We start from the raw sequence: 25,271 nt of genomic DNA, 5'->3' as shown, positions 1-25,271 counted from the left end.
AACATCAAGATCTGCAGGATTCCATGCACCAGCTCCACCATCTCAGATGCTACCACCTTGGGGATGCTAGAGCATGGCATTGAGAGGCGTGGCGGGTCCGACAGACCTCACCAAAGATCAAACCCTTGTGATACGTTTCAGAGACAACCACGCTCACCTAGCAGCACTAGGCAAACGTGCAGCTCTCTAAGGCCACCCATAGTTCCATATGGATGAGAATCTTATGCCTCTGCATGTAGAGCCCTCATACAGCAGCAGGATGCCACCCGTAGGGAGGGAGGGGAGATGGATAGTGGTACGTGAGGGTCGGCTCTTGACAAGCCCTAGGTGCACGTCCATTGACACATCCGCATAGGGAGACGAGGTCTATGAGACTCACTAGACTGAATATAATGGAGCCTTATGGTCAAAGTCATATGCAAGACGACACATTGTATTCTACATAGTGGCTAATCAGAGCGGCTAATCAGAGCACAGAGTGCCACTAAATTGTGAGTACACATGAATCAACCTATTGAGACGAGACCGGAGAGGCAGAATGAGCATGTGGATTGGGCAGGTTTTCATAGTTGCACGAAACGGCCATTTCTTGCCAAGAAACGGAAACGGCGAAATGGAAACGGCATTTCTTCACGCCGTTTCGTAATACCTGTTTCAAAAATATATGTATATTTGGTGGGTTTGTTTGTTGGGTGGCTTTGCGTAAAGGACGGGGGTTGTTTTGTTGGGGGTGGTTGGCTCTCTTTTGATTAAATTGTTTTTTGGCCTCTTTTGATTAAAACATTTTTCGCCGATTTGTCACCTCATGTCGTCATTTCCGCCGCCTCCTGTGCTGCTGCTCTCCAGCCTCTCCATCTTTGATTCTTGAGCCTTGGCACCCGCAGCCTGCTCTCCTCTCCATCCCTCCATTCAGCAGGTTGCTCTCCACCCTACAGGCTGCAGCCTGATCTCCATCCTCTCCATCTTGCAGGCTGGCAGTTGCTCTCCATCCCTTCTTATAGACTTCAACACCAAGACTGCTAACCGCCAAGTACCGATCATAGATTTTCAGCATGACTCGATTCTGTTGCCTCACATTGAATTAGATGAGCCTCGTATCTCTCAAGTCTCTGCAAACCGACGATGCCCATCCACTTCATGGCATGCCTTCATAGACATGAGTAGGATGCATGATCTGGTCATCTACAATGGTCTAAGAGATGAGGTCACGGAAGCAAAGAGTTTATTGTTGCTTTGTGGATTTTCGCAAGGCATTTGACACGATCCCGAGAGCCTGCCTCATACGGCGCCTACAGGACTTGGGTTATGACCAAGAGATCATTTGGACTGTCATGGTACTTTACGAGAGAGTTTCTGGCAGAGTTCGGGCAGGATCTGGGTGGACAGACGAGATCATGAGTACCATCGGGATCAAACAAGGGTGTCCTTTGTCGCCTACCTTGTTTGGCCTCTACATTGACGAGCTTGAGACAGTGATGCGGACACAGGGGGGTGTTGGTTGCTCTCTTGCGGGCACGCTGATCCAGATTTTGCTCTATGCAGATGACGTGGCTCTCTTGTCTTCCTCAGCAGAGGGGCTTCAGAGACACCTAGACGCACTACAGTCTTTTGTGAGTCTCATGATTTGAAGGTCAACCTGGGTAAAACCAAGGTCATGATCTTCAATACATCTCGAGCCATCATGCGTCAGGAGCAGTTCACATTTGCGGGGTCATCTGTTGAGATAGTTTCATCATACACTTATCTTGGGGTTATCTTCTCCGGACCGAGCTTCACTATGAGACCCGTGATGCAGGTACGCTTGAGTACAGGGTATGCTTCATTGGCCAGGCTAGAGAGGCAATACTTCTGCTCACACTTTCAGGATCCACGCACCAAGGGGTTGCTTTTTGACTCCTTGGCTCGCCTAGCGGGGATGTATGGCAGCCCTTGTTGGGGGCTAGACTTGTTGGATACAGAGTGGGCCCGTGTGGAGCGGCTACAGGTTCTCATGCTATCACGGATGATTCGTGGTAAGTCATCCGTTCCTCACCAGATCATTCAGGCTGAGTTTGGATCACCCCCTTTACAGCTAGATGCTGCATTTCAGGTCATCACATATCTGTACCGAGTTAGGGAATATGGGGATTATACCTCGGGGCGTAGCAAGCTACCATGGATAGCTCTATCCTCTTCTATGGCACTTACAACAGGAGGAGATCAGCAGGAGGAGATCAGAGGTGCTGGTATGCACGTACAGAGAGATGGTTTGAGCGACTGGGGCTCCACATGGATAGACTACCTCCCTTCCAGTGTAGCATGGATGCTCCGTTCTCTCCCCTCTTATCGCACGAGGTCAACCAGGTTATCCGTGAGGATCTACTACAGCTACACACTTTTCGGACCTGGTTGGAACCGAGTGAACTCCCAGTGAAGCTTAGCTTCTACAGAGATCACTTCTTACATATCACAGCGGAGGGTTTCATTGACCCACCAGGATACACACAGATTCACCTACCCCACTCGATGAGGATCTCTCTTGGGCAGTTCCGGGTCTCTTCACATAGACTTCGCATCGAGAGCGGCAAAGCAGAGCGATTACCCAGGGAGCGGCGCATATGCACACTATGTGACATACAGGAGGTTGAGACAGAGGAGCATTTCATCTTCAGGTGTCCTGTGTACTATGAGATCTGAGGACGTTTCCACTGCCTCTTCAGAGATAGTTATGGGATTTTAGCCCATTTCCTCTCCTACCCAGACCAGCGATGTTTGGCAGGTTTCATTCATGAGGCACTTAGACACCGCGAGAGGATACTCCGAGCACGGAGACAAGAGCAGACTTCTTCCTCGGTTGATCCCTCTCAGAGCTCTATCACGGAGTTCTTTCAGCTAGATCACATGGATCCCAACGAGACGAGGCCTCGACATGACCGTGACCCGGAGCCCGTGACCCGACAGCTCAGACAGAGGGTCGACACACAGATCACACCTGGAGACATCCCCTCCTTGTTTAGAGTCGGAGCCCGACCGACGGGGTTCATAGTAGCCCTGGTTAGATACAGAGCTACGACCAGGAGACGTGCCAGGACCGCACCTCTGAGTGGCCGATAGCACTCTATTGTTGACTTCATGCCTCCACTGCCTCATCCATCCTGATATCTTGTTGTTGCTGGGAATGATGATGATATTGATGATGATGCTGAGATTGATATATAGTCGACCATCGACATGACTATGTTGTACTTTAGGACTTAGGACTTAGTACTGCCATTCTGCATTTTTGCATTTTTTTGCATTTTGCATTTTGCATTGGTATGGACGCTCGTTTAGTAGCTCCACTACCACAGCTCATTGTATCAGGATTTTCACAGTCTCATAGACCCATCGGTCTTCCGAAGACTTTAATAAACTTTCTTTCTTTCTTTCGTTCTTTTTGCTGGATGTCAAATGAGGCTTGAGGCCTCTACTTTTATAGGGCCCTCAAGGGCCCCTTGTAGAAACCGACCAGCAGCCTCAATCTGGCCGACCAGGCTGCTGCAAAACCGCCCTAAAAGGGCTCTCATAACCAGGGCCCCTGGCCCACAAAACTAGGGCTTTTGGCCCTCACTTCAAGGGCTGATGCCCTCTTATATATGCAGGGTCCAGCCCCCTTCTGTCCTACCATTTTCTAGGCATAGTAGGCTGGCTGGAACCAGCCCTACCAGCCCTATACCTGGCCGACCAGGCTGCTGGTAACCCCCGCATGTTGCGCCTCTGCCAGGCCCTTCTCCAGCGCCATACAGCTCCGTACACACTGCTGATGTCATCGCACCCTTCATAGGGCCCTGCTGCAGTCCGTACGCCTGCTCTGCAATTCCGTCTTGCCAAGTCAGATCCAGGGCTTCATGCCCCTGCCATCTCTCCTGCACAAGGTCTCTTGTGCTGTCCACATGACAGCTCATGTGCTGCCCATGTGGCAGCCACATTATCTCCAGGTCTACCTCCCCCATGCTCTCCTCATATGGGGGCTTACAGATGGGGAGGTGACCATTCCAACACCTTTTCTAGTAGGCTCACGCGTTTCCCACATGGGGAAGGATCCAATGAAGTTGACTATCTCATGGGATCCCCTGCCTTTGCCTCTCATAGCACAAACTTCTCTATCCCCTACCCCGCCTGCTGGAGCTGACTATACATACCTATTTTTAAGCCTATCTATCCCACTCCCACCACCGACCACATCCATCCTACTTACACCAATTCCAAGAGATTCACTTTGATCACAGACTAGCCCCCGCTTATGCCACCAACCTCTCTACTATGCTTGATAATCTCGATGATATCCCCGTACTAGAGGATAGAACCACCCTTATCACCCACTCCCTAAATGATGCCGCTCTCCAATCCTTCCCTCATACTACCAGATCCACCCGCCCACCACCCATTGGATTGGTCCCCTACAAAATAGCTAGTATGACGATGAGTGTAAGGCCTTGCACTGTCAACTCAGACTCGAGACCAAGCACCACCTTTCGATTGAAGCAAAAGACCAAACCAAAGTATCAACATCTAGTCCATCGGAGGAAGACAGAAAGAAAAAAAGAAAGCCTATCAATATCCACAGGAGACCAACTCCTAGCAACGACTGCCTGCATGTGACCCATCTCCTAGAGAAACCAAAAACATATTCCCACACGGAACATGTTACCAACCAAAGCCAGCAAATAAGATACACAATGAATTCAAACCCGCTTGCAGTCAGTGCTCTTTCGAGTCTCAGTAGGCATCAATATCACCAACATTAGCCCTATAGGGCTTTGTTCTCACACCCATGTGACCATAGGCATCCATTCACAGTGCAAACACCTGCATTTAACCTCAGAGCGTTTACTAGCAGCCTAAACAAGGCCACACAAGTGTCCACTGACTCACTGGAATACCCAAACAATGGGTTCAAGCATCACTGAACTCCCCACGGTGATCAGAAGCACGAACAACCTTTGCAAGCATTCATTATGAATCACCCTGCCAACTAGGCCTTTCCAAACACAGCGCACAAGCTGAGCAAGGATAAAGAGAAGTCAACCAGCTTACCCTGGTCAATCAAGGAGCATTCAAACGAGCTCTTACACAAGCTTGAGCAATTCAGCCGCACAACAACCAAAACTGCTGTGCGCAGTTCCCGAGGCAGATCCGTGCGTCCAAAAAGCATCAAAAGCAGCTTGTCCGTGCGTCCAAAGTCTCTCCATCGGCTCCCGTACGTGAAAAACGTGAATTTCCAGCCCTTTCCTCCACATTGAACCTAGCTAAATGCATCCAAGGATGGGAAAATGCCATGTGGCATTCCCCCCTTCATTTGCCCCTTGCCCCTCTAGTGGGACCTTTTCGAAGCCCTAACCAATGAATTTGCCCCTTGCCCCCTCTAGTGGGACCTTTTTAAGACCCAACCAATGAATTGGCTCCTTACCCCCTCTAGTGGGACCTTTTTAAGACCCAACCAATGGCCAACTGAAGAGATCCGTGTCTATACCACAGGAATCCCTATGGGTGATTTGCCAAGAAGTGAACACCAAAGGATAATCAATAGTTGAATAGCAAAACTTGACCAATCACAATAAAGACACATACAAGTACTTCTTAAATCCAGCTTGGAATACTAATCAATCACACTCTTGGTTTGTGTCCCATACCACCACCCTATGGGTGATTGGCCGAGAAGTGCACACCATGGGATTATGAATAGTTGAATAACAAAACTTGACCAATCAAAATAAAGGAACATACAAGTACTTCAGTCACGAGGGCATGATTTCTAGCGCATGCATGTTGGCTTGCATGTGGGCAAGATCCTGGGAAAACAAGGAGCGAGCCGAGGGTTGCTTGATGTGCTAGAACCCCTAACAAATTGTGCCTTGGGGGTGAATTTGGGGGTTTGGGCTCAAGAGGGGGCAAAGAACCTTAGGATCCAACCCTATGGACGGAATCACTGATGTCTAAAGGACATGAAGGAGTCGAGTTGCGTACTTGACTGAGCTTCCACCCTTGCCTCTGCCTCATGGCCATGGTATTTTGATACATGTTTGAGATCCCTTATGTTGATCTCTAAGGGAGGGAGGGAGGGGAGAGAAAAGAAAATCTGAAATGATTTTCTAGAATTTAGTAATAGATTCACTGATCTTGGAAAGGATCTCTATAAGACCTTGATTTGAACTTGGATTCTATAAAGGTTTACACTTGATGATCCAGATCCGTCATCTTGAGGGATGCTCTGTAGTGGTATGGGACACTTCAGATACTATTGTTGGATGCATCAGAATTTCTTAGTGACAAGAATTCAGAACCATTAACAATAAGTTAATAGTTGGTATAAGGTTCAAATTGGATAGCATTAGGAAAGCTGATCACTTTACTAAGAGCTAATGAAGTTCTGACTGAGAACTTCAGCTGCTTGATACCTTGTGGTATCTTGCCTTACCTTTTGGTGAATGTGCCTGAAAAGGATATTGGGTAAGGTGACAGGAAACTTACATAGTGATTTTTGGTGCTGTGATTGGTTTCATTATCTGCAAAGTGCACTAATTCTTCACTTGTACCTGCAAGTATTAAGATGGATTCTAAGGGATGACAGTACAGATACTACCCTACAGATACTATATACAGAATCCAAATCTGAAAGAAGATTTAGAGTATTTGTCATGACATACACAGAGAAGATAAATCAAATTTTGGAAGGCATGCTTGATTATAGAGAACGGCTCATTATGGGGTGAGCACCAGCTTTTAGTAGAATTTGCATACAACAATACATTTCAGAATTCAAACAAAATGACTCCATTTTCTTTCCCTATTGCTTGGTGATTAGTAAGGTTGAAATCTCTAGGAAAATGTCGAATGCTGTTAAAAATCAAGGAACCTCTTAAGATTGCATCTAATAGACCAAAAACATATGCTGATAAATACAGAACTGAAAGAGAATTTAAGGGGGCATGGCGTTCATTAAGAAAAATCAAAGGGGGTAGAAAGCTTAAGCCACAATATTGTGGACCCTTTTTAATCAAGAAAAGCATAGTGATCAAGCATATCTTCTAAATTCAACGTGCACAATGTTTTTCATGCGAGTCTTTTGGAAAAAAATGAAAATGAAGGAACACCATTAAGAAATTGAACTGTATGAGAATTTTTGGTTAAATGGAAAAATTATCCGCTTGAGGAAGCCACTTGGATAACTAAGAATGAGTTAAGACGTTCTTTGCATCTTGAAAGATGAGTTTAAGAATGAGATAGAAAGAAAGAAATAAATAAATAAATAAAATTTATTAAAGTCTTCGGAAGACCCATCCGGGTCTATGAGACTGCGAAAAAACCTGAATACAATGAGCTGTGGTGGTGGAGCTACTAAACGAGCATCCACACCAATACAAAATGCAATAAAATGAAAAAAGAAGAAGAAAGAGAGGGAAAAACGATGAGATTTTTCTTTTTATATGATGAATTATTCATTCATGGGATTATTTGGATTAATTTGGAAACCAAGTTTATAGAGTATTGGTGTGATGATCCTATTTTGAAAGGCAATCAGGAAAGAAAGAAAATGCTATTAAATGTCCGTAAGAGGCCACATTGGCCTACAAGACCGAAGTGTTACATTGATATCCATGGTATGTTTCATGATGGAAAGAACCAAATCAAGAAAAACTGAAACTAGACTAAGCTATGCACAAGGAAGGAACTGAAACTAATAATCTCAAACAAGATCCCTTGTGAGTAGAGGCGGCTACTAGAGTGCATAATCAAGAGTCAATGGGTATGTAGCATGTAGGATGCCGGCCATGGGACAGTCCAAGGCACCAGCGAGGAGGCCTCCTAGCAAGGCAACTTTTAAGGCAGGAACACAGTTATGGAAGTGTAAGTCAATGGAGAAAACTTTCCTAGGGTAGAGTTACAAATATTAACCCATGCTACCATTTTCAAGGCTTCAATCGGTTTAAGTATACTTAAAGTTCATGTACATGCTTTCTATAAGCTAGGATTTGAGAATTCTAAACTTACAGGTGGTTCTAGACTTATGCCGATCGAAGAGTACTTGAAGGGCTGAATTCGGACCTCATATGGGGAAGTTATGTCAAATTTTGGGCAAATTTATAAAATTTTGAAGCTCTACATATTAGCCCCCGCAACTTGGGGAAGCTTCTAGATTTGCCATTGGGAATATTCACCCTTAAAATTTACCTTGCTTGCTAGATCCTCAAAGTCAGCTATCTCAAAGAAAGTAGTTTGGCGCCACTGTAAGATATCCCGAATTTGGATCATTGTCCAAAGGGGGTCCTCTGCTCGTGGGAGCTTTGGGTTGCCTGGCATGCTGGACGGTTGACGCACGCTCTAATGTGACACCTCCTAGACATCTCTATGGGGCTGCTTGCCATGGTACAGGTGCATCTGTAGGGTGTCCTCGTCATCCAAGTCCCTTCCAACTCTAAAGAAGCTGGTGATGGTAGTCTTGATGTCAAAGATCTCTAAGGGGGATCTCCCTATGTCAATGTATCTCAAGTAAGAACATCCCCAAGCATCTCTAGTCTAGGAAGTCCATGATCTTGGATAGTGGACAAAATCCCTCCCTGAAGAGACAGTTGAATCTCCCTTGAATCTCATAGTACACCGTGCATTGGCATGTGTAGTGTTCCTCTGTCTCCAGAGCCCATAGATCGTGTCTACCCCATCTATTCCCTTGACTCTCCTGGTCTCGATGTAAGCCCATGTGAGCATACCCGGACCTTCGATGGCAATCCTCATGGCATGCAAAATTTGGTGCTCCATTTATCCAAGTCAGTGAATGAATCCGTCCTCTTTGAGCCTATGAAGGTGATCCCTGTAGAAGGCCATCTTGGTGTCCAAGTCCTCCACCGACACCACCTAGGTATCTTGTATGTGCTGTCTAAGGAGGTCTAACTGGAGGAGCTGGTTGATCTTTCCATGAGTGATTGAAGGAAGGGAGAGGCAAGATCATACTACAGTGGTGGAAGGTGGTCCCTCCGTATGTCATGGGCAACGACCCATGAAGAGACTCCGGTGAACCAAGAAGTGTGCCCCTGCTATGCTAATCAAGGGAGACCCATGATGGTGGCATCTACTTGTACATGCTGGCCACTTGGCCTATGTTGAATGTACATTTGTGCATATGGTTGCTATGTGCGTTATCCTACTATGTACTTGTTGTCCTTCTATTTTGTGCATAAAGTCAAAGACTAAGTTGACATGACTACATTACTGAAAAAATGTTGAGCTGGATTTGTGTGATTGGATTCTAGGTGATGATATGATCCAATGACATGATTTTCCTCGTACATATTTGCATGCATGTGAATCATAAGCATATGGTGTTTGAATGCTATCCCATTGCTGGTTAAATTACTTTGGTGCAAATCTTTTCCTAGCTCCATTATACTTCATGCGTAGTTAGGAACTAGAATTATCCCAAGAATATTTCTTTAGTTCCATTTATGCTTTATTCTAATTCTTATCGAGAGTTTTCTTCCCAATTGTGAGCACCATATTTAATATTTAGAATCAGGAAGAAATAATTAAAGACTGGGAAAGAATTGAGAGAAAGTATGTGACAAGTAAGTTGTGGTGACACATTCATGAGACACTCGAGACTCTGAATCATTCAGGTACTGTCCTTTTCTCATCTTTTTTGGGATTGGACAGAAATGGAGACACGGTACACACACACACACACACTTTTTTAGTGAAATCACTGATTCAAATTAATTATTGCAATTTACAATCTCCTCCACCAAGTGTGGCAGCTAGAAGCAGTGGGAAAACACTTCTAAAAGATGCACGGAAATGTCACCTATATGATAAGCATCATATAGGGACGTATGCAAAGAATGCTAGGTATCCAAAGGAGCATGAGTAGGCATGTGATTGTTTCTATCATGCCAAATGGTACACACACTTTTTTCTTTGTGAAATCCATGTATCTTTATATTAAAAAGAGGCTGTTCCTCAAGTGGAGATCAGCAAATACAAGATGTGTGTTCATTCCTAGTATTACTTTGGCAGACAATACCTCTAGACCAGACTTTACCCACTTCTTTTCCTAGTGTCGCTTTTTTTTTTTTTTTTTTTGCAAAAAGAGACTTCTATTAAGTATTAAAGAAAAACCGTTAGAGCAAGCTCCATACGGGATACATCATGCAATGCACGAAATCCGGTAGACACCTCCGAGAAAAAGGGAGAACCTTTCCAAACTCGAAGAAATATAGTCCTTCTAGAAGAGGCTGCCCGTGAAGTGCCCTGCATGCTAGCCCATATGGCTATCAAAGTGTGAACCGTGTCAGACCAAATACCCATGAACACCTGTAATGGGTGTATCTGGGTGCCATCCAAGGCCTCAGTACATCTGGCTCTCCAAATGTGCCAAGAGGAAATGCTAGCCAATATCTCCCAAGAGGTGTCCACTGAAACATGAGAAGCTCTGAAGGGAGTAAATGGTACATCCTGTAGAGAGCAGGGCTCTATCACCTGCCGGCGGACCGAGAGTGCCCAAGAAGAAGGCTCACTCTCATAAAACACCTGGGGCCCGGTAAGAGATAACCAAGCGACCGAGCCCCAAGTCATGAAGAAAGGGGAAGTGTGAAAGATGCTGAGTATCCGAGCAACCCCTTTCCAAACAGTCCTCGCCTGACTGCCGTCCCAAAGGCAATGTCGCACTGACTCCTCTGCAGAATGGCATCGAGGACAAGTGGGATCAGCCCCAAATCGTGATCTCCACAAGTTCACTGCAATCCCTCCATGAATAGAAAGCCAAAAGAAAAGAGTAATCTTTCTATTTCTGAGGGATTTCCAGAGCCTCCTCCAGAAATTTCTATGCAAGTCTGCGGTGATGAAGAAGCTTCCCAATGGGGGGCTCTGGAGGGAATCCAACCCCTACTGTTCAGCTGAAACCTCCTGGCATTACAAACCGTGAAACGAAAGAAGGGAATCCCCCTCTCTCGGTGCCCATGATCTATCCATTCCCACTATCCTGGGTCCCACTGCAAGCACCTGATAGGTGCACCTCCATATAACCACAACCTCCAAGATCCCAAGGCCAAGAGCAGAGGGTCGAGGTCTAAGTACCACTGCAAGCCAGCTCCTAGGTCCGCAAAACCAGCAATCCTGACTGGCTGAAAGGCAACCTCAAGAAGAATGCCATCCCTGGATGTAGAAAGTAAACCTCCATCCCCAACACCAAAGACCAGTGTGTCTTCCCCGAGACCTCGGAGAGCGATCACCTGTAAAGGAACTGATGTCCTCGAAAAAGCCCCCATCCAAGTGATGGAAGTAATAGGCAGCTCAACTGTCCATTCCACCGGGATGGCTGCATCTATCTGCTGAATCCTGCGTGCTACCCCTCTGAGGTGACTCACGGACTGCAGTCTCTGATCCACAGGTAGCCTGATAAAAGATTTCCAAGTGCCTACTATGTAGGCGGGGCCTCTCTCCCATTTAGACCACTGCATGTAATGGGAAGTGCCCAGTGGTTTGGCATGCTCATCATGAATACTATCATTCCAAATGATCGGCTGCCTATCAATCTCTTCGAGGGTAGAAGGTGGAATCCTACGAAGAGTGTTCCTGAAGCTCCCCCAAGCTTTCAGGATGGCAGTCATGAGAGGAGAGGCAGGAGATCTGAGAGGGGCTGATGTGAAAATCCATCGAGGGCTGTCCACCCAATCATCTCCCAAGGTTGGTGTGCAAGCCTGAATGCATCCAAAAAAGAAATCTTTCCAAGGTTCCTGCCCAGGCATGAGTCCCCTCACCACCACCTTACAAAGCAATGCCCTACACTGCAAGTCCGGGTCAATGACATTAAGGCCCCATTCACAAGTAGGGAGAATAATAGTCTCCCAGGCCACCCTTGCTGCAACATCTGCTGTGCCATCAAGTCCACTCCATAAAAAATTCCTGACTGGTCTGATGAGCTGAGTGATGCAATCCCTAGACCGGCACCAGCAAGAACACACGAACCAGGAGGTGGCCAAGAGAACCTGGTTCACTACCACAACTCTAGATGCAAGGTCGAGTTTGGCAGAGCTCCAGAAAAGGAGCTTTTTCCTTATACTTTCTAGTACTGGGGCAAACTGCTGTGCTGGAGAGATGTCCAATCCTACCTGGCATCCCAAATACCTGATAGGAACACCCCTCTGAATCCAGGAAAAACCAATGTCAATTCCCCAGCCTGGAGTATCCTCATCACTGATCCAAAAGCCAAAGGATTTATGCCAGTTAATGAGTGCCCCTGCAGCTGAGCGAAAAATATCCAAGGCTGTCCGGAAAGAATCAAGTGACTGCAAGGAGGCCTGAATAAAAATAGCAGTGTCATCAGCCAACTCACAGTCAAAAAGCTCCTGCTCCTGTCTCAAGGGAAGTCTCAGCCCAAAAAGCTCAACCTGAGATCTAAGGAAGATACTCATAGCTTCTGCCACAAAAAGAAAGAGGAAGGGGGCTAAAGGGCATCCCTGACGAGCTGGTCTGGAAATCTGAAACCTGTCACACCTTACCCCTCCAATCAAAACCTGGCTGTGGGCTGATCTGTAAAGGGAGGCCACCCCTCTGATCCAGGCATCTGAAAATCCAAACCGTAGAAGAGTACCCTCAAGAAAACCCCAATCTACTCTGTCATAGGCTTTCTCGAAATCCAAGAGTAAGACTGCTAGCCTCTGTCCACTCTGCATAGCCCACTCTGTGGCTTCCCAAAAAGAAAAGATATTATCAAAAATGCTCCTGCCATGCACAAAGCCTGTCTGAGTATCATGGATGAGATATGGAAGAAGAGGCTGTCGTCGAACGCTGATCGCCTTGGCAAGGATTTTGTAAAGTGTGCCCAAAAGAGTGATGGGTCTCCAATGGGATACAAAATTCCTGTTGCCACCTTTCGGGATAAGGTGAATGAGTCCCTCGATCAGTGAGTCAGGCATCTCGCCCGAGTCCCAAATGCCCTGCAAGGCTGAAGTAATATGATCACCTATCATATCCCAAAAGGCTATAAAAAAAAGAGGGGGTAAGACCATCGGAACTAGGGCACTTGCCCTTATGAAGGGCAGAAAGAGCAGTCTTGAATTCTGTGTTGGTAAAGCGTGCATCAAGTGAGCATAACATCTCTGGAGTGACCAACACAGGTAAACTCTGCCAAACTTCATCTCTAGCCACCTCTCTGGCCTATGAGTTCGGATCTGCGGAAAGAAGGGAGGTATAAAAATCTGTCGCTAAATGCATGACGGTCTCCGGATGGGACTGCAAAACGCCGTCGGAGTCAATAAGCTGCTTGACACTCTCTCTACTATGCCTGGGGCCAAGTGTAGAGAAAAAGTGTTTACTGACTCTCCCTCCCATCTGTATCCAAAAAGACTCCCGTGCATGGAAGGCATACTCTGCTCTCTGATCCAGCAAGGTCTGCAAGTGAACCCTTGCCGCAGCAAGGCGCTCCTGTATCCAGGCATCTGAAGGTCGTTTCTGCTCCTCCCTCTGAAGGGCTGCCAACTGCCGGCGGATACCGATCTCTTGCCTGAGTACCTCACCTCGCCGAGCACTAGCAACTGAGTGATAGAAGTTGCTAATATTGTCAAGTGCTGTGGCCACATGTGAAGGACCGGCCACCCCCCCCTGCATATGAGAAACCCAGATCTCCAACACTGCCTCTGTGAGAGTCTCATCCGTGTATAATGCGTCTGGGATCCTGATACTGTGAGACCATCCTCTCAGATGAGGCTCTGAAATGGACAAAATTACCGGAAAATGGTCTGAAGTGGAAACACCGGGCGCAATGCAAACTGTCCCCCCTCTATCAAGAGCCCAATCACCCACATAGAATCTATCAATCCGAGCATGGATAGGCATCTGCATCCTATGGTTCGACCATGAAAACAAAAGTGACTGAGACTGAACAAGAAATGCATCATCTGACCAAACATGTCTGCCACTGAACCTGAACAAGAAGGCATCCCAGGCTGCTCTCTCAAGGGAGTGGATACCACCTTCTCTGCCCCCTTTCTTATCCGAAGGTGCCTCAACCATGTTGAAGTCACCTCCAATAATCCATGAATCCGCTATGTCAGCCCACGAGAGCAACTCTTTCCAAAACAAAACACGGTCCCCTCTGTTGTTCGGAGCATAAAGGTTGAGGAAACCAACCTTACGTCCATCAATCAGAAGTAAAACCCACTGGGCCTTGGAGGGGGTTATGGTACCGTGTCCAATGACCAGAGGGAGAACAGAGTCTGAAACTGAAATGCATGTACCTCCTCTGGTTCCCAAGGCAGGAAGCCAAAAAGTTCGGCCTGAGAGCAGCTTACCTGACTTGGAGCAATCTCTGATATCCAATTTGTGTTCCTGAAGAAAAAGAATGTCTAGGGAACCACCTGAAACACCTGGATGGAGCTGATTCCTGATCAGCTGTCTGCGACGGCAATGAGGGATGCCGCCCAATCCCTGTATATTCCAACTGGCTATCCTCATCGGCGGGAGGAAGTGGGTTGAAATACCTTACCCGACCTGGTGGCGAAAACAGAAGCCCCTTCCGGAGCAAACCTCCTGCCATACACACGAGGTCCGAGGGGCGGAAAGTCCACAGGTGAGAGAGAGAAGGATCTCTCAACAGGGAAGCCGATAACTGGCTCTCCAAAAGTAGAGGGTACAAAATCACCATCTGGGAGGCTAGAGAGGTCCTCCAAAGCGGAAAAAGAGTTCCGCTGAGCCAGTCCTGGGGAGGGGGTACGAAGGATTCCTACCGAAGCAAGAAGAGAATGTAAAACCCCCTTCCCTCTATCCAAAGAGGGAGGCACCTGTACTAGATCCTGATCAAAAGGTGGAGCAGACGAGGTGCCAACAACCTGCGCTGCTGAGGAAGGTACAGCCTGATCCAATGGTGGAGACGAACAAGGCTCCTGAACAGTAGTCTCCTCCTGAGGCTCCAAGGGGGTAGCCTCCGAAGAGGTGGAGGAGTGAACTAGAGTAGAGGGCCTAGCCGCGACCGGAGCCCACCGTGGGCCAGAGGTGGCTCGGGGTGCCGAAGGGACTCGAGTAGCCCTAGGAGAGGGGGGAGCCCGTGTCTGAGGTCGTGTCTGTGGAGCGTTATGTCTTGCTCCAGCTCTCTGTCGTAGGCTAGTACGAGCTGGTTGCTTTGAGGGCCTCTTTTTCTTCTTTGGGCAATCTCTGGCGAAATACCCCGAGGATCTGCAAATCCTGCACTGGTCCTGCCGACCTGCAACCTCAAATCTCTGGCGGAAGAAAGACCCATCGGGTCGCTGTAGCATGATGTGGTCATCTGAAATATTGGGATCCTAGACAATGACCCTAACCCTGGGAACCCCGTCCATCCTGACCGCCTCAGCAGCCGAGGAGGGCTCGCCAGGGAGAGGGGGGGATCTCTGCCACCACGCCAAACCTCTCGCCAATAACTGAAAGAAGCCGGTGATAAACTGAGGGAAGACCAGAGAACCTGATGAAAACAGAGACTCCCTGCTTGTCCTCTTCAACTGGGTCAAATCCCAGTTGGAAAGGAAACAAAAAGATCCTCCTGTAGCCTAGAAGCAGAAACCCGGCCTGTAGCAGGTCTCGCGTGACCTCCGGGGAATCTAGGCACACCTGAAAGAAACCCCGTCCCAACAAACGAACATCCTTGAGGTGGGGGGCGAGGTCCTGTGGAAGCGCCGACAGCATCCAATCTCTAGCTTGTAACCTGGAGGGGTATGAGCCATGAATGCGTGCGAAGAGAGTCGTGGAACACTCATGTTCGAAATCCTTTTGCAACTGCTGTAGCTCGTCTTTTGAGAAAGTGACGGTTCTCGCGGCCGGTGTAAGCGGAGACAGATTGACTGAATGGGAACCCATTCGTTAATCGAGGTGTGTTGGCCGATTCAAACACAAAAATTAAAACTCCGTCCGCTTTCCTGAACCCCAGGAGACCCCTATAGGGGTAATCCAGAAGAAGGATAGGGTGATGAAGAAGGAAGGAGGGAAGAGGAGGGGAAGAAAGGGGAGAGGAGGAGTGGAGGAGAGGGGGAGAAGAGGAGTAGAGAAGAGGGGAAGGAGAGGGGGGGGAAAGCAGCAGCAGGAGCGGGGGGGGGGAGCAGCAGGCTGCAGCTGGGGGAGAGCAGCAGCGGGTGCGGGGGGGGAGCAGCAGCGCAGGGGGAGGAGGCTGCAGCGCAGGGGAGGGGGCAGCGCAGGGGGAAGGGGCTGCAGCGCAGGGGGGGGAGGCTGCAGCGCGGGGGAGGGGGGGGAGCAGCAGCGCAGGGGGAGGAGGCTGCAGCGCAGGGGAAGGAGGGGCAGCGAGGAGGGAAGGGAGGGGGCAAGCAGCGGGGAGAAGAGGCTGCAGCGCAGGGGGGGGAGGCTGCAGCGCGGGAGAGGGGGGAGTGCGTGGGAGAGGGCAGTGCGGGGGAGGGGGCAGTGCGGGGGAAAAGGCAGGTAGGAGGGCAGCGAAGAGGGAAGGGAGGGGGCAAGCAGCAGACGGGGAGAGAGGCAGCAGAGAGCGGGGAGAGAAGCAGCAGCAGCAGGGAGGGGGCAGCGAGGATAGGAGGAACAGCAGGGAGCGGGGGAGCAACAGTGAGCGGGGGAGCAGCAAGGAGCGAGGAGAGGGGAGCAGGAGCAGCGGGGAGCAGCAGCAGTTCCAATCCTGGTTGCACAACTTTTGGTAGTGTCGCTTTTGGGCTCTATGGTCTATCAATCTTGCCCGTAACATTCGACTGTTGGGCATTGTTCCATTGATGTCTTTCATTCACCCTTGCTTTGATCTCTCTAGGATGCGCATTTTCTTGGAGACCTTCCTCTCGCTCAATTGGAAGTGTTCTATCAGTGTTTTTAGTCTTGAGTAGTAGCTGTTCCACTTTGGGACACCTATGAATGTACATTTTTCTTAATTAAAAGTTTCTTTTACAAGAAAACAAGTTGTGTGTGTGTGTGTGTGTGTGTGTCTGTGTGTGTGTGTTTACACTGGATTTTACCAAAAAAAAAAGTGTGTGTGTGTATTTATATGTATGTATGTATATATGTACACACACACACACACATATAGGAACATGCTCAAACTCAACCTCTGAAAATTGTAGGCCACCAGAAGGGTGCCACATGGCAGACGGGCTGTGGGGTCCCAATCCCCACCCCATAGCCACACAGCTCTCTCTCTCCCCCCAAAAAGGTCTCGGGAGGGATGAGAGAGAGAGAGAGAAAGAGAGAAGAAATCCCCTATTATATGCAAGGCATCCAATCCCTCACATTGGCTTAGGGGATTGGATGCTACAAATCCACTTGTCGTCCAATGCCTCAAGGAGCCTCCAATACCCAGTAATCAACCAAGCCACAAGGGGGTACCAAGGGGCTTAGGCCCATATTCCAACACCGCCCGTGGGCCAAGCACCTTGAAAGGTGAGCCTGACCAAACCAAAGGCCAACCCAACCAACAAACCAGGGGACACGACAAACCAAAGACACATCACCACCAAACCATGCGAGCCGCCATCGAGAAATCGCCGCACTCCAAAATCCACCCCGAATCACGGCCCTCCACGATGAGTCGCACTTAAAAGTTGCCACACGGATCGCGACACCTCCACATGTAGTTAGTTCGGCCAGCCAATCTGCATGGGTTGCCACAACCCGCGAGACTAGATGCCAAACACCGTCGAAACCTGATCTGATACCACTGTAGGCTCCCCAAAGAGCACCACATGATAGACGGGGGTGCGCTGGGTGCGGGGGTCCCCATCCCCACCCCATAGCCATGCAGCTCTCTCTCTCCCCCCAAAAAGGTCCCGGGAGGGATGAGAGAGAGAGGGAAATCCCCTATTATATGCAAGGCATCCAATCCCTCACATTTGCTTATGGGATTGGATTGCCACAAATCCACATGTCGTCCAACGCCTCAAGGAGCCTCCAATACCCATTAATCAACCAACCCACAAGGGGTACCAAGGGGCTTAGACCATCAAGCACAGAAGGAACTTGACACACTCTAATCTGTTTGCTCCTAACTGATTCTTGATTCACGGGCATAGGCACCTCAATTTTCCTCCCAGCCAACCTCGGTGGTAGCAAGCTCTCAGCAAAATCAACTGTTACGTGAAGCTCCTGCCTGCTAAATTCCACCAAGCCCCAAAATTCCCTAGATGGATCTAGTATGCCACATGTCTTCTTTCTAGGGTCCCTCCTTAATGCATCATTTACCCCTCTCTTGGGATATCATTAAAACCATTTGCCCCTAGGCACATTTAATGCATTTAGGTCCCTTAGCCTTCGATCCACCTAGTCTAGTGCCATGTCACCCTCACCAAGGACCTTGACCTTTAATCCTTTTTTATCATTTACATGAAGTCCCAACAAATATAATACAAACATTGATCCTTTAAAGGAAAATGTCAACTGACCCTTCCGAGGTCATGTTACCTCGACTTGAGCGTAACAGAACTAGCTACTATGACATCCCCACCGATGTCATCAGCACCCATCAGTGGAGATAGACCATAATATAAAGAAATGTTCTCTCACATACATCTCCACACATCAATGCATACTTGAGCATCCATTTATACGAGTCTTTGTACTGAGTTTCCGTCCACATTCTGGATGTACATTGTAATTCATCCTCAAGATATATTTATTCAAATTTAGTTCATGCCCAAGAAGGCATAGCTCAATCATGGTTCAACTGGCATCTGTACCCTAATTAAGCAGATTGCCTGCACTACATCAAAAGACCTCGAACAGCTTAAAGAAGCCAAAACCTGCCCACACCAGCATTGCACACCTCCTCAGAGCTAAAATTCTGGATGCCAAGCTGGTGCTAGTACCAAAAAAAGAAACTGCCAACTGCATGCTGCAAACTCGACAACCAAAACTTTGCAGCAGAATCTCTAAAAACTTACCCCAGGCAGAGAAATCGAGGCTTTGCCTACAGTAATATTAACACACCAAAGGTGATCCTGCTGCAACAGAGAAGCACTTACGGTGCTTAGCCATCTCATGATTTTTAATTTTTATACTTGACCAAAAGGCTTAATGACCTGTTTTTCCGTTTGTTCCTGTTTGGGTTCATTCAAATACTTAACCCATTGGTTTTAATAACACAAATTCAATCCTTTGCTAGACACAGGTTATCCAAGCTTTACAAGGCATATGATAGGAATTTATGCAAGAGGTTCTATGAGATGACACATTAGTAACTCAGATCCTCTTTCTAGTACGAAAGCCTTTGCTATGGAATATTCTCAATAACAAGCACAAAGATACTATACAAGGCAAGATCATGAGGAAAAGACTTCCAAGTTTGACACACACGAATTTGGATGGAGAAAATGGCTATCCTTATCTTTCTCTCACAAATGAATAAGAAATGATAAAATAATCATTTTGTACTCTCTTATTCTTCCAGAAAGTGCAAAAAACAATACTCCAGATCCCAAAGCTCTCCAGCCAAAAGAAGAGGGGCATTTACCTCGCCAAGTAAATCGAAGTTCATCTCTTTTGCAGTTGCAACGACTCCTCCGCATCCAAAGATATTGGACTGGGCTCCACATTGCGGGCATTTAAAATAGCTCATGTTCTCTATAAGACCAAGTATCTGAAAAGAACCACAATACACCTTGCTAGTGCCTTCACCCTCTTTTCCTAGCATGCAACACCAGTCCTATATTCTCTAATGAAGATCATCAGGCAGCATCTACACGGATAAAAGCTCAACCTATTTATAAACAAATACTTAAAATGTCTAGACGAAAGCAAAAAGGTTTTATGAAAAACTAACTCACAGGAACACGAACTTTCTCAAACATGTTTGCACCTCGGCGTGCATCTATAAGGGCAATATCTTGTGGTGTTGAAACAATCACAGCCCCTGAAATCAGCATATACTCAGCACACAACTTCATTCGACTCCTACTTTGTTGAGAACACTTCCCATGAGTTAAGAAATGAGACTTTCCCTTTAAAAGACATCTTAATGTGCAAAGCCTGAACACAGTAAATCATGAGAAAATCATGAGAAATATCTTAAGGACAATACATGTGAATGATGGCATAATATCCGTAATTTGCTCAACAGGAGACTGTGGTTGAAACACGTTGTCACACTCATTTTTCAGAGATTGTGACTGCACACAAATATGTCCTCTAACTGAACTAATACTAGCCGAAATGGCTGCAAAAAAAACAGTTCTGTAGTTAAAACCAGCATCAGAGAGCTTCAATTTTGCAGATGTTAAGTCCAGACACTAAATTCTTGTAGAAGATCTGTGGTAAGGATGATGACTATGCCAGGGTTTCTGCAAACAGAGGGGGGGTATCATGCAGAGAAAACCTCCTCCCCCCGCCCCCCCCCCCCTCGCGAAAAAGTATCAATAATTAAAGGTTTTGAAAACGATACAAGAGTTTAGCTTTAGACACCATTTCATGCAATTGCCTAAGGATGGCTTATTCCAAAAATGGATTGCATACCAATCCACCTATCACACACCATATAGATGGCTAGGGGTTGATTCCGCATCATCCCATCAATTTCACATGGAGACACTGCAAGAGGTTGAGGCCACACAACAAAACCATGAGTTGAGACTCTACCTTGTGTGACATGTGGGAGGTGGGGACATAGGAGTACATGCAACTGAGGTGGGGACAAACGAGTACATGCTACTAAGTCATAGTTACTAGGGAATGGCGTTCCGTGAAAGAAGGGGGACAGGAACGCGTCCGAAACGTCCAGCAGAGGCGGAACGCAAGAGGAACATGTCCTCCCTTGCGCAGAACGCTTTCCAGCTTGCAAACGAGTGTTCCAGTATGATGCATTGTGTGGGCCTAGTAAAACTGCCGTTCAGGTCTTCTATTTCTGTGTGCTCCTGATCCTACACTACCCTCCAGCACCTATTCTACCTCTCAGCCCTCTCCTATCCACTCAGCCCCCTTCTAAGCTTTCTCAGCCCCTTCTCTCGCGCCTCCACTTGTCATTCTCTCCCCCTTCTCTCAGCCCCCTCCTCTCTGCTCTCTCCACTCTCAGCCCTCCCCCTTGCTCTCAGCCCCTTCTCTCCACTCTCTCCCCCTTCTCTCAAGCTTCAGCCCCCTTCTCTCGAAGCCCTTTTCTCTCCACTCTCTCCCCTTTCTCTCAAGCTTCAACCCCCTTCTCTCAGACCCCTTCTTCTCTCAGACCCCTTCTCTCTCCACTCTTCCCCTCTTCTCTCAACGTCTTCTTCCCGTTCTCTCCCCTTCTAAGTTATCTTTAAATTATAAGCTGAAATGGAAAGTTTAGAGCTCCTAAAAGTGATTTTCTTTCCATATTTTAGTATAGCTCCATGTAAATTGATGGTGTCATATGACATGGTGTTCTTGTTCCCATTCTCCCTTCCCAAAACATTCTCATTCCCTAGTGACTATGTCTAATTGAGTAAATGCTACTAGGACGTGGGGATATATGAGTACATGCTATTGGCTGCTATGACATCCACAACAAATACCATTGCCTTTTCAAGCAAGAAATTTACAGGGCCTATGAGCTAGCATTGTATCCAAGGTATTGTGCTCGTAGAATCACAGTGCCAGGCTGTATGACAACGTCCATTGGTACACCTAATGAGTGGGGAAGAGGTCAACTGTGACAGATCTTGGATATGCTATAGATACACCAATACTTCCGTTGCAACCACAACCAAGATCAAGTGCAGCTTCAATCACTCATGAGAGATCTAGCACAGGGGCCTATGCATGTGAGATATACAAACCACCCAAATGAGCTGTTTTTTCAGCTTTTTCATCATGGGGGGGGAGCCGGTGCTCCCGCTCCCAGTCGGACACTAAGACCTGCACCCCAAAAAAAAATCAGTCCAAGGGGGACAAAGCCAAGAAAGACGACCAAAAAAAAAAAAGCAAACGACACAACTAAAACTGGAGGATGTAGACAGCAAGTGTTGGCTCTTTCCCACGGCTTTCGAGGTAAGAGCAGGGTATTCTCAGTATGTAGGGTTCCGAGGCCTTTTGTCACCTACAGATATATAGGGGTTGTCGTTTGTAGTATACGTGTAGCTTAGGACCTCGAGTCGTGTTCCAGTGAGAGACGTAGGCTTAGGTGTGGTAAGTAAACATAGTGCATGCATGTGTAAAAGGAACGTGTATCATCATAATTGAGGTAATGAAGGCTTTCGTCTTCATTGGAGGTTGCAGGGTTTAGTAGGAGTTTAAGGGTTAGGAGGAGGTTCGAGGGTTAGAAGGAGTTCCAAGGTTTAGAAGAAGGTCCAAGGTTTAGAAGGAGGTTCCAGAGTTTAGAAGGAGATTTCAGAGTTTAGAAGAGGTTACAAGGTTTAGTGTAGAGCACATGGTGGAGAACTCGTCTCCCTTGTAGATCATGGAGGTTAAGGGCTGAGGAACTAAAGGTTTTGGGGGAGCATAGGAGTAGGAGAGGAAGAAGGTGTAAGAGCATGGGGGAAAGAAGAGAGAGAAGAGAGGAGAGAGGAGGGAGAAGGAAGAGTAAGGAGGAGCGGGAGAGAATGGATTGCAAGGTTGGAGGAGAAGGAAGAAGAAGTTGCAAGGTTAGGACATGCTTTTGGACGGAGTGCAAGGAAGCATGGACACTTGAGACAATTGCTTGGAATACCAAAGTAGAACTCAACACAATGTCCCAAAGAGTATGGACTTCATTCCATTATGGGGTATTTATACAAGTTGGAGAGCTTCTCTCTCTGCATGTAGGAATTATAAGACATTCTCTCTCTACATATAGAACTTGCATATAGAAGTTGCATGTAGGAGTTGTATATAAGAGTTGCATGTAGAAGTCGCATGTAGAACTCGCATGTAGGAGTGGCATGTAGGAGTTGCATGTGGAACTCGCATGTAAAACTCGCATGTAGGAATCGTATGTAGAACTTGCATGTAGAACTCGCATGTAGAACTTGCATGTAGGAATCGTATGTAGAACTTGCATGTAGAACTCGCATGTAGAACATGCAAGTTGGATTTCTAAGAGGGATTATTTCTAGCCTTATGCAAGTACAAGCGGAGCTTTGCCGCTACTCTACACACACATTATGTTCTACCTAAGTCCATGTTGGCATAGAGACAACATACTCCCGGATCCATTTTATTGCGAGCACGTACTTGGGTTGCCATGCCCTTAGTCCAGTGGCTGTGGAACTTGTGTCGTGCCAGTCGATCTTACTGTAAATCTTTAGCACCATACAATTTTTACTCAGTTTTCAGGTAGCATGTATCCACCATTTACTCGAACGCGTGCTTCTAAGAAGATCACTCTTTGATAGAGTCGGCTTGTAATCTGAGCATCAACCTGTTCATTGGGATTGAAACTGAGTGGAGGCAAATGGAAATCAAGGTTACATGGGACCTCCAGAATGAATTTCAATGTTTTACAGAATATAGCACTTAGGCGAAGGAAGTGATTAATGTTGCCGCGCATTATTTGCTCATGCTACTAAAGTGCTTGGACCATTGTGCCTTATATATTCCATTCTACACCAGAGTATGCTTCGATCATTGGTCAATTAATGGTTCGATCTTCATCCAAAGTGTGTATGTTGGCTTCCCATTTTTTACGCCGTGGAACTGCATAGAACTTGGGATGGGTCTTGAGACATGAAGGTGCACGTAGGTACTCCTTCAAGAAGATTACATCAAAGAGCTTGGGACGGCGCCAATCAAGTTGTGGATCCAACTTGCTAATCCAACCTTCACTAATTTGACGCTGACGAAGGTTGGTAGGAAAGTTATCCAGGGTCCATCCACCTCGAGTTTTCATATCAGGATATTTGCTCCAAAATTCCTTGATGGTGTTACTGGGAAGTGGTATCTCATCAAAATCATACCCATCATTGAAACTTGGCATGGGAGTACGAATTGGATTATCTAGATCTTGATATTCAAAATCAAATACTGTGTCCTTTTCTGCCGATGGGAGCACAAGTAGTGTCAGAGGTGATGACGGGACAGGGAGAGAATCTGGGAACATGGGGGAGAAATATGAAAGAGTGTTAGTTCCAAAAGGGGGAGCAGAGGGGAGGGAGGGAAGAACTGGGTAAATGGTTTGAGTAGCTTGGTAATCCTCAAGGGTAGGATTAGCAAGGGAGGGGAAGAAGCTAGCTGTGAGGGACTCGTAAGTTTGTGACTGTTGGGTTAGTTGAAAATGGTGAGAGGCATGAGCAAAGAGACGATGGAGGAAATAGATGTTAGAATGGAGCTCGGGGAAGGTTAAGAGGGTGGTAGCAGCAAGGGTAAGGTTATGATGTTCGCAGAAAGAGTGGTTAGATATGGGAAGTTGGATGTGAGATAGGCCCTGTCATCTTCCAACACTTCTTTTTGCTAGTGCGATGAGATCATCAGCTGCATGAGTGGGATGTCGGTTATGTCGTGCCTTACAAATAATAGTGATGGCCTTTGTAGCAATGGCAGCAAACCTGCAATAACCCTGAGGGGAGGACTACCCACAAGGCATACGTATGCAATGAAAGCATTCGTCCTGAGTGCTATAAACCCGACATGTGTAAACAGACAGAAGATATTTTTCTCATCTTCGGACAAGTCTTGGCAAATTATGCGCAGGGTTTTAGTCCCTATGGAACATTCCCATTTGATTGTTGGATGAGCACATATGATCCTGATTTGGAGTTGCTTTCATTGGATAAGCATGCGTGCGTTGAGGTGATCTTCCACTTGTAGAGCAACCATAAGCTCTTAGTACACCACCGTTGTGCACTGAGTGCTATAAACCCGACATGTGTAAACAGACAAAAGATATTTTTCTCATCTTCGGACAAGTCTTAGCAAATTATGCGCAGGGTTTTAGTCCCTATAAAACGTTCCCATTTGATTGTTGGATGAGCAGATATGATCCTGATTTGGAGTTGCTTCCATTGGATAAGCACACGTGCGTTGAGGTGATCTTCCACTTGTAGAGCAGCCATAAGCTCTTGGTACACCACCATTGTGCATTGTAGTGGGGCTTCATTGGTGTTGTCTTCCAATGCCTCATTGTTGTGCACTAGCAATTGGAGTTCAAGCTTGGAGATGAATATTTTTTGGAAGTGCATCTCATTCATTTTTTCTTTGTATTGATGGTAGATGGTTGTATATGCCTCCTTAAGCTTTCTCATTTGCAAGGTGACCTTTGACTGTTGAGGAATGTCTTCAGTGCCTGTTGAGGAATGTCTTCAATGGTATTAGACCATTGGTCCAAGACTCGTGCTTGTGAAGTGCTGGCCTCTTGAGCGGTAATAAGTTGGTCTTTTAAGATTCTGCATTCCCTTGTAAGCTCGTGAATGCTGAAGGCACGTACTGCCAAA

General features: G+C 47.0%; 1 protein-coding gene across 2 annotated transcripts in view; it reads right to left on the bottom strand.

Moving 5' to 3' along the window:
* Nucleotides 1-25,271, bottom strand: part of INDH (INDH1(iron-sulfur protein required for NADH dehydrogenase)) — a 63,736-nt gene that overhangs the window by 2,833 nt on the left and 35,632 nt on the right. For both annotated transcript variants that reach the window (XM_087387222.1, XM_087387221.1), the window contains exons 6-7: nucleotides 19,746-19,831; nucleotides 19,433-19,558 (exon numbers count right to left, since the gene is read on the bottom strand). In XM_087387222.1, the coding sequence (XP_087243348.1) occupies nucleotides 19,433-19,558; nucleotides 19,746-19,831 (212 nt within the window). The remainder of the gene's footprint in view (nucleotides 1-19,432; nucleotides 19,559-19,745; nucleotides 19,832-25,271) is intronic.

The sequence above is a fragment of the Dipteris shenzhenensis genome, chromosome 16 (genome assembly GCF_047967505.1).
Source record: "Dipteris shenzhenensis isolate YYH24624 ecotype China chromosome 16, Dip_SZ_1.0, whole genome shotgun sequence".
Lineage (NCBI taxonomy): Eukaryota > Viridiplantae > Streptophyta > Polypodiopsida > Gleicheniales > Dipteridaceae > Dipteris > Dipteris shenzhenensis.
This window is presented reverse-complemented; position numbering and strand designations above follow the sequence as displayed.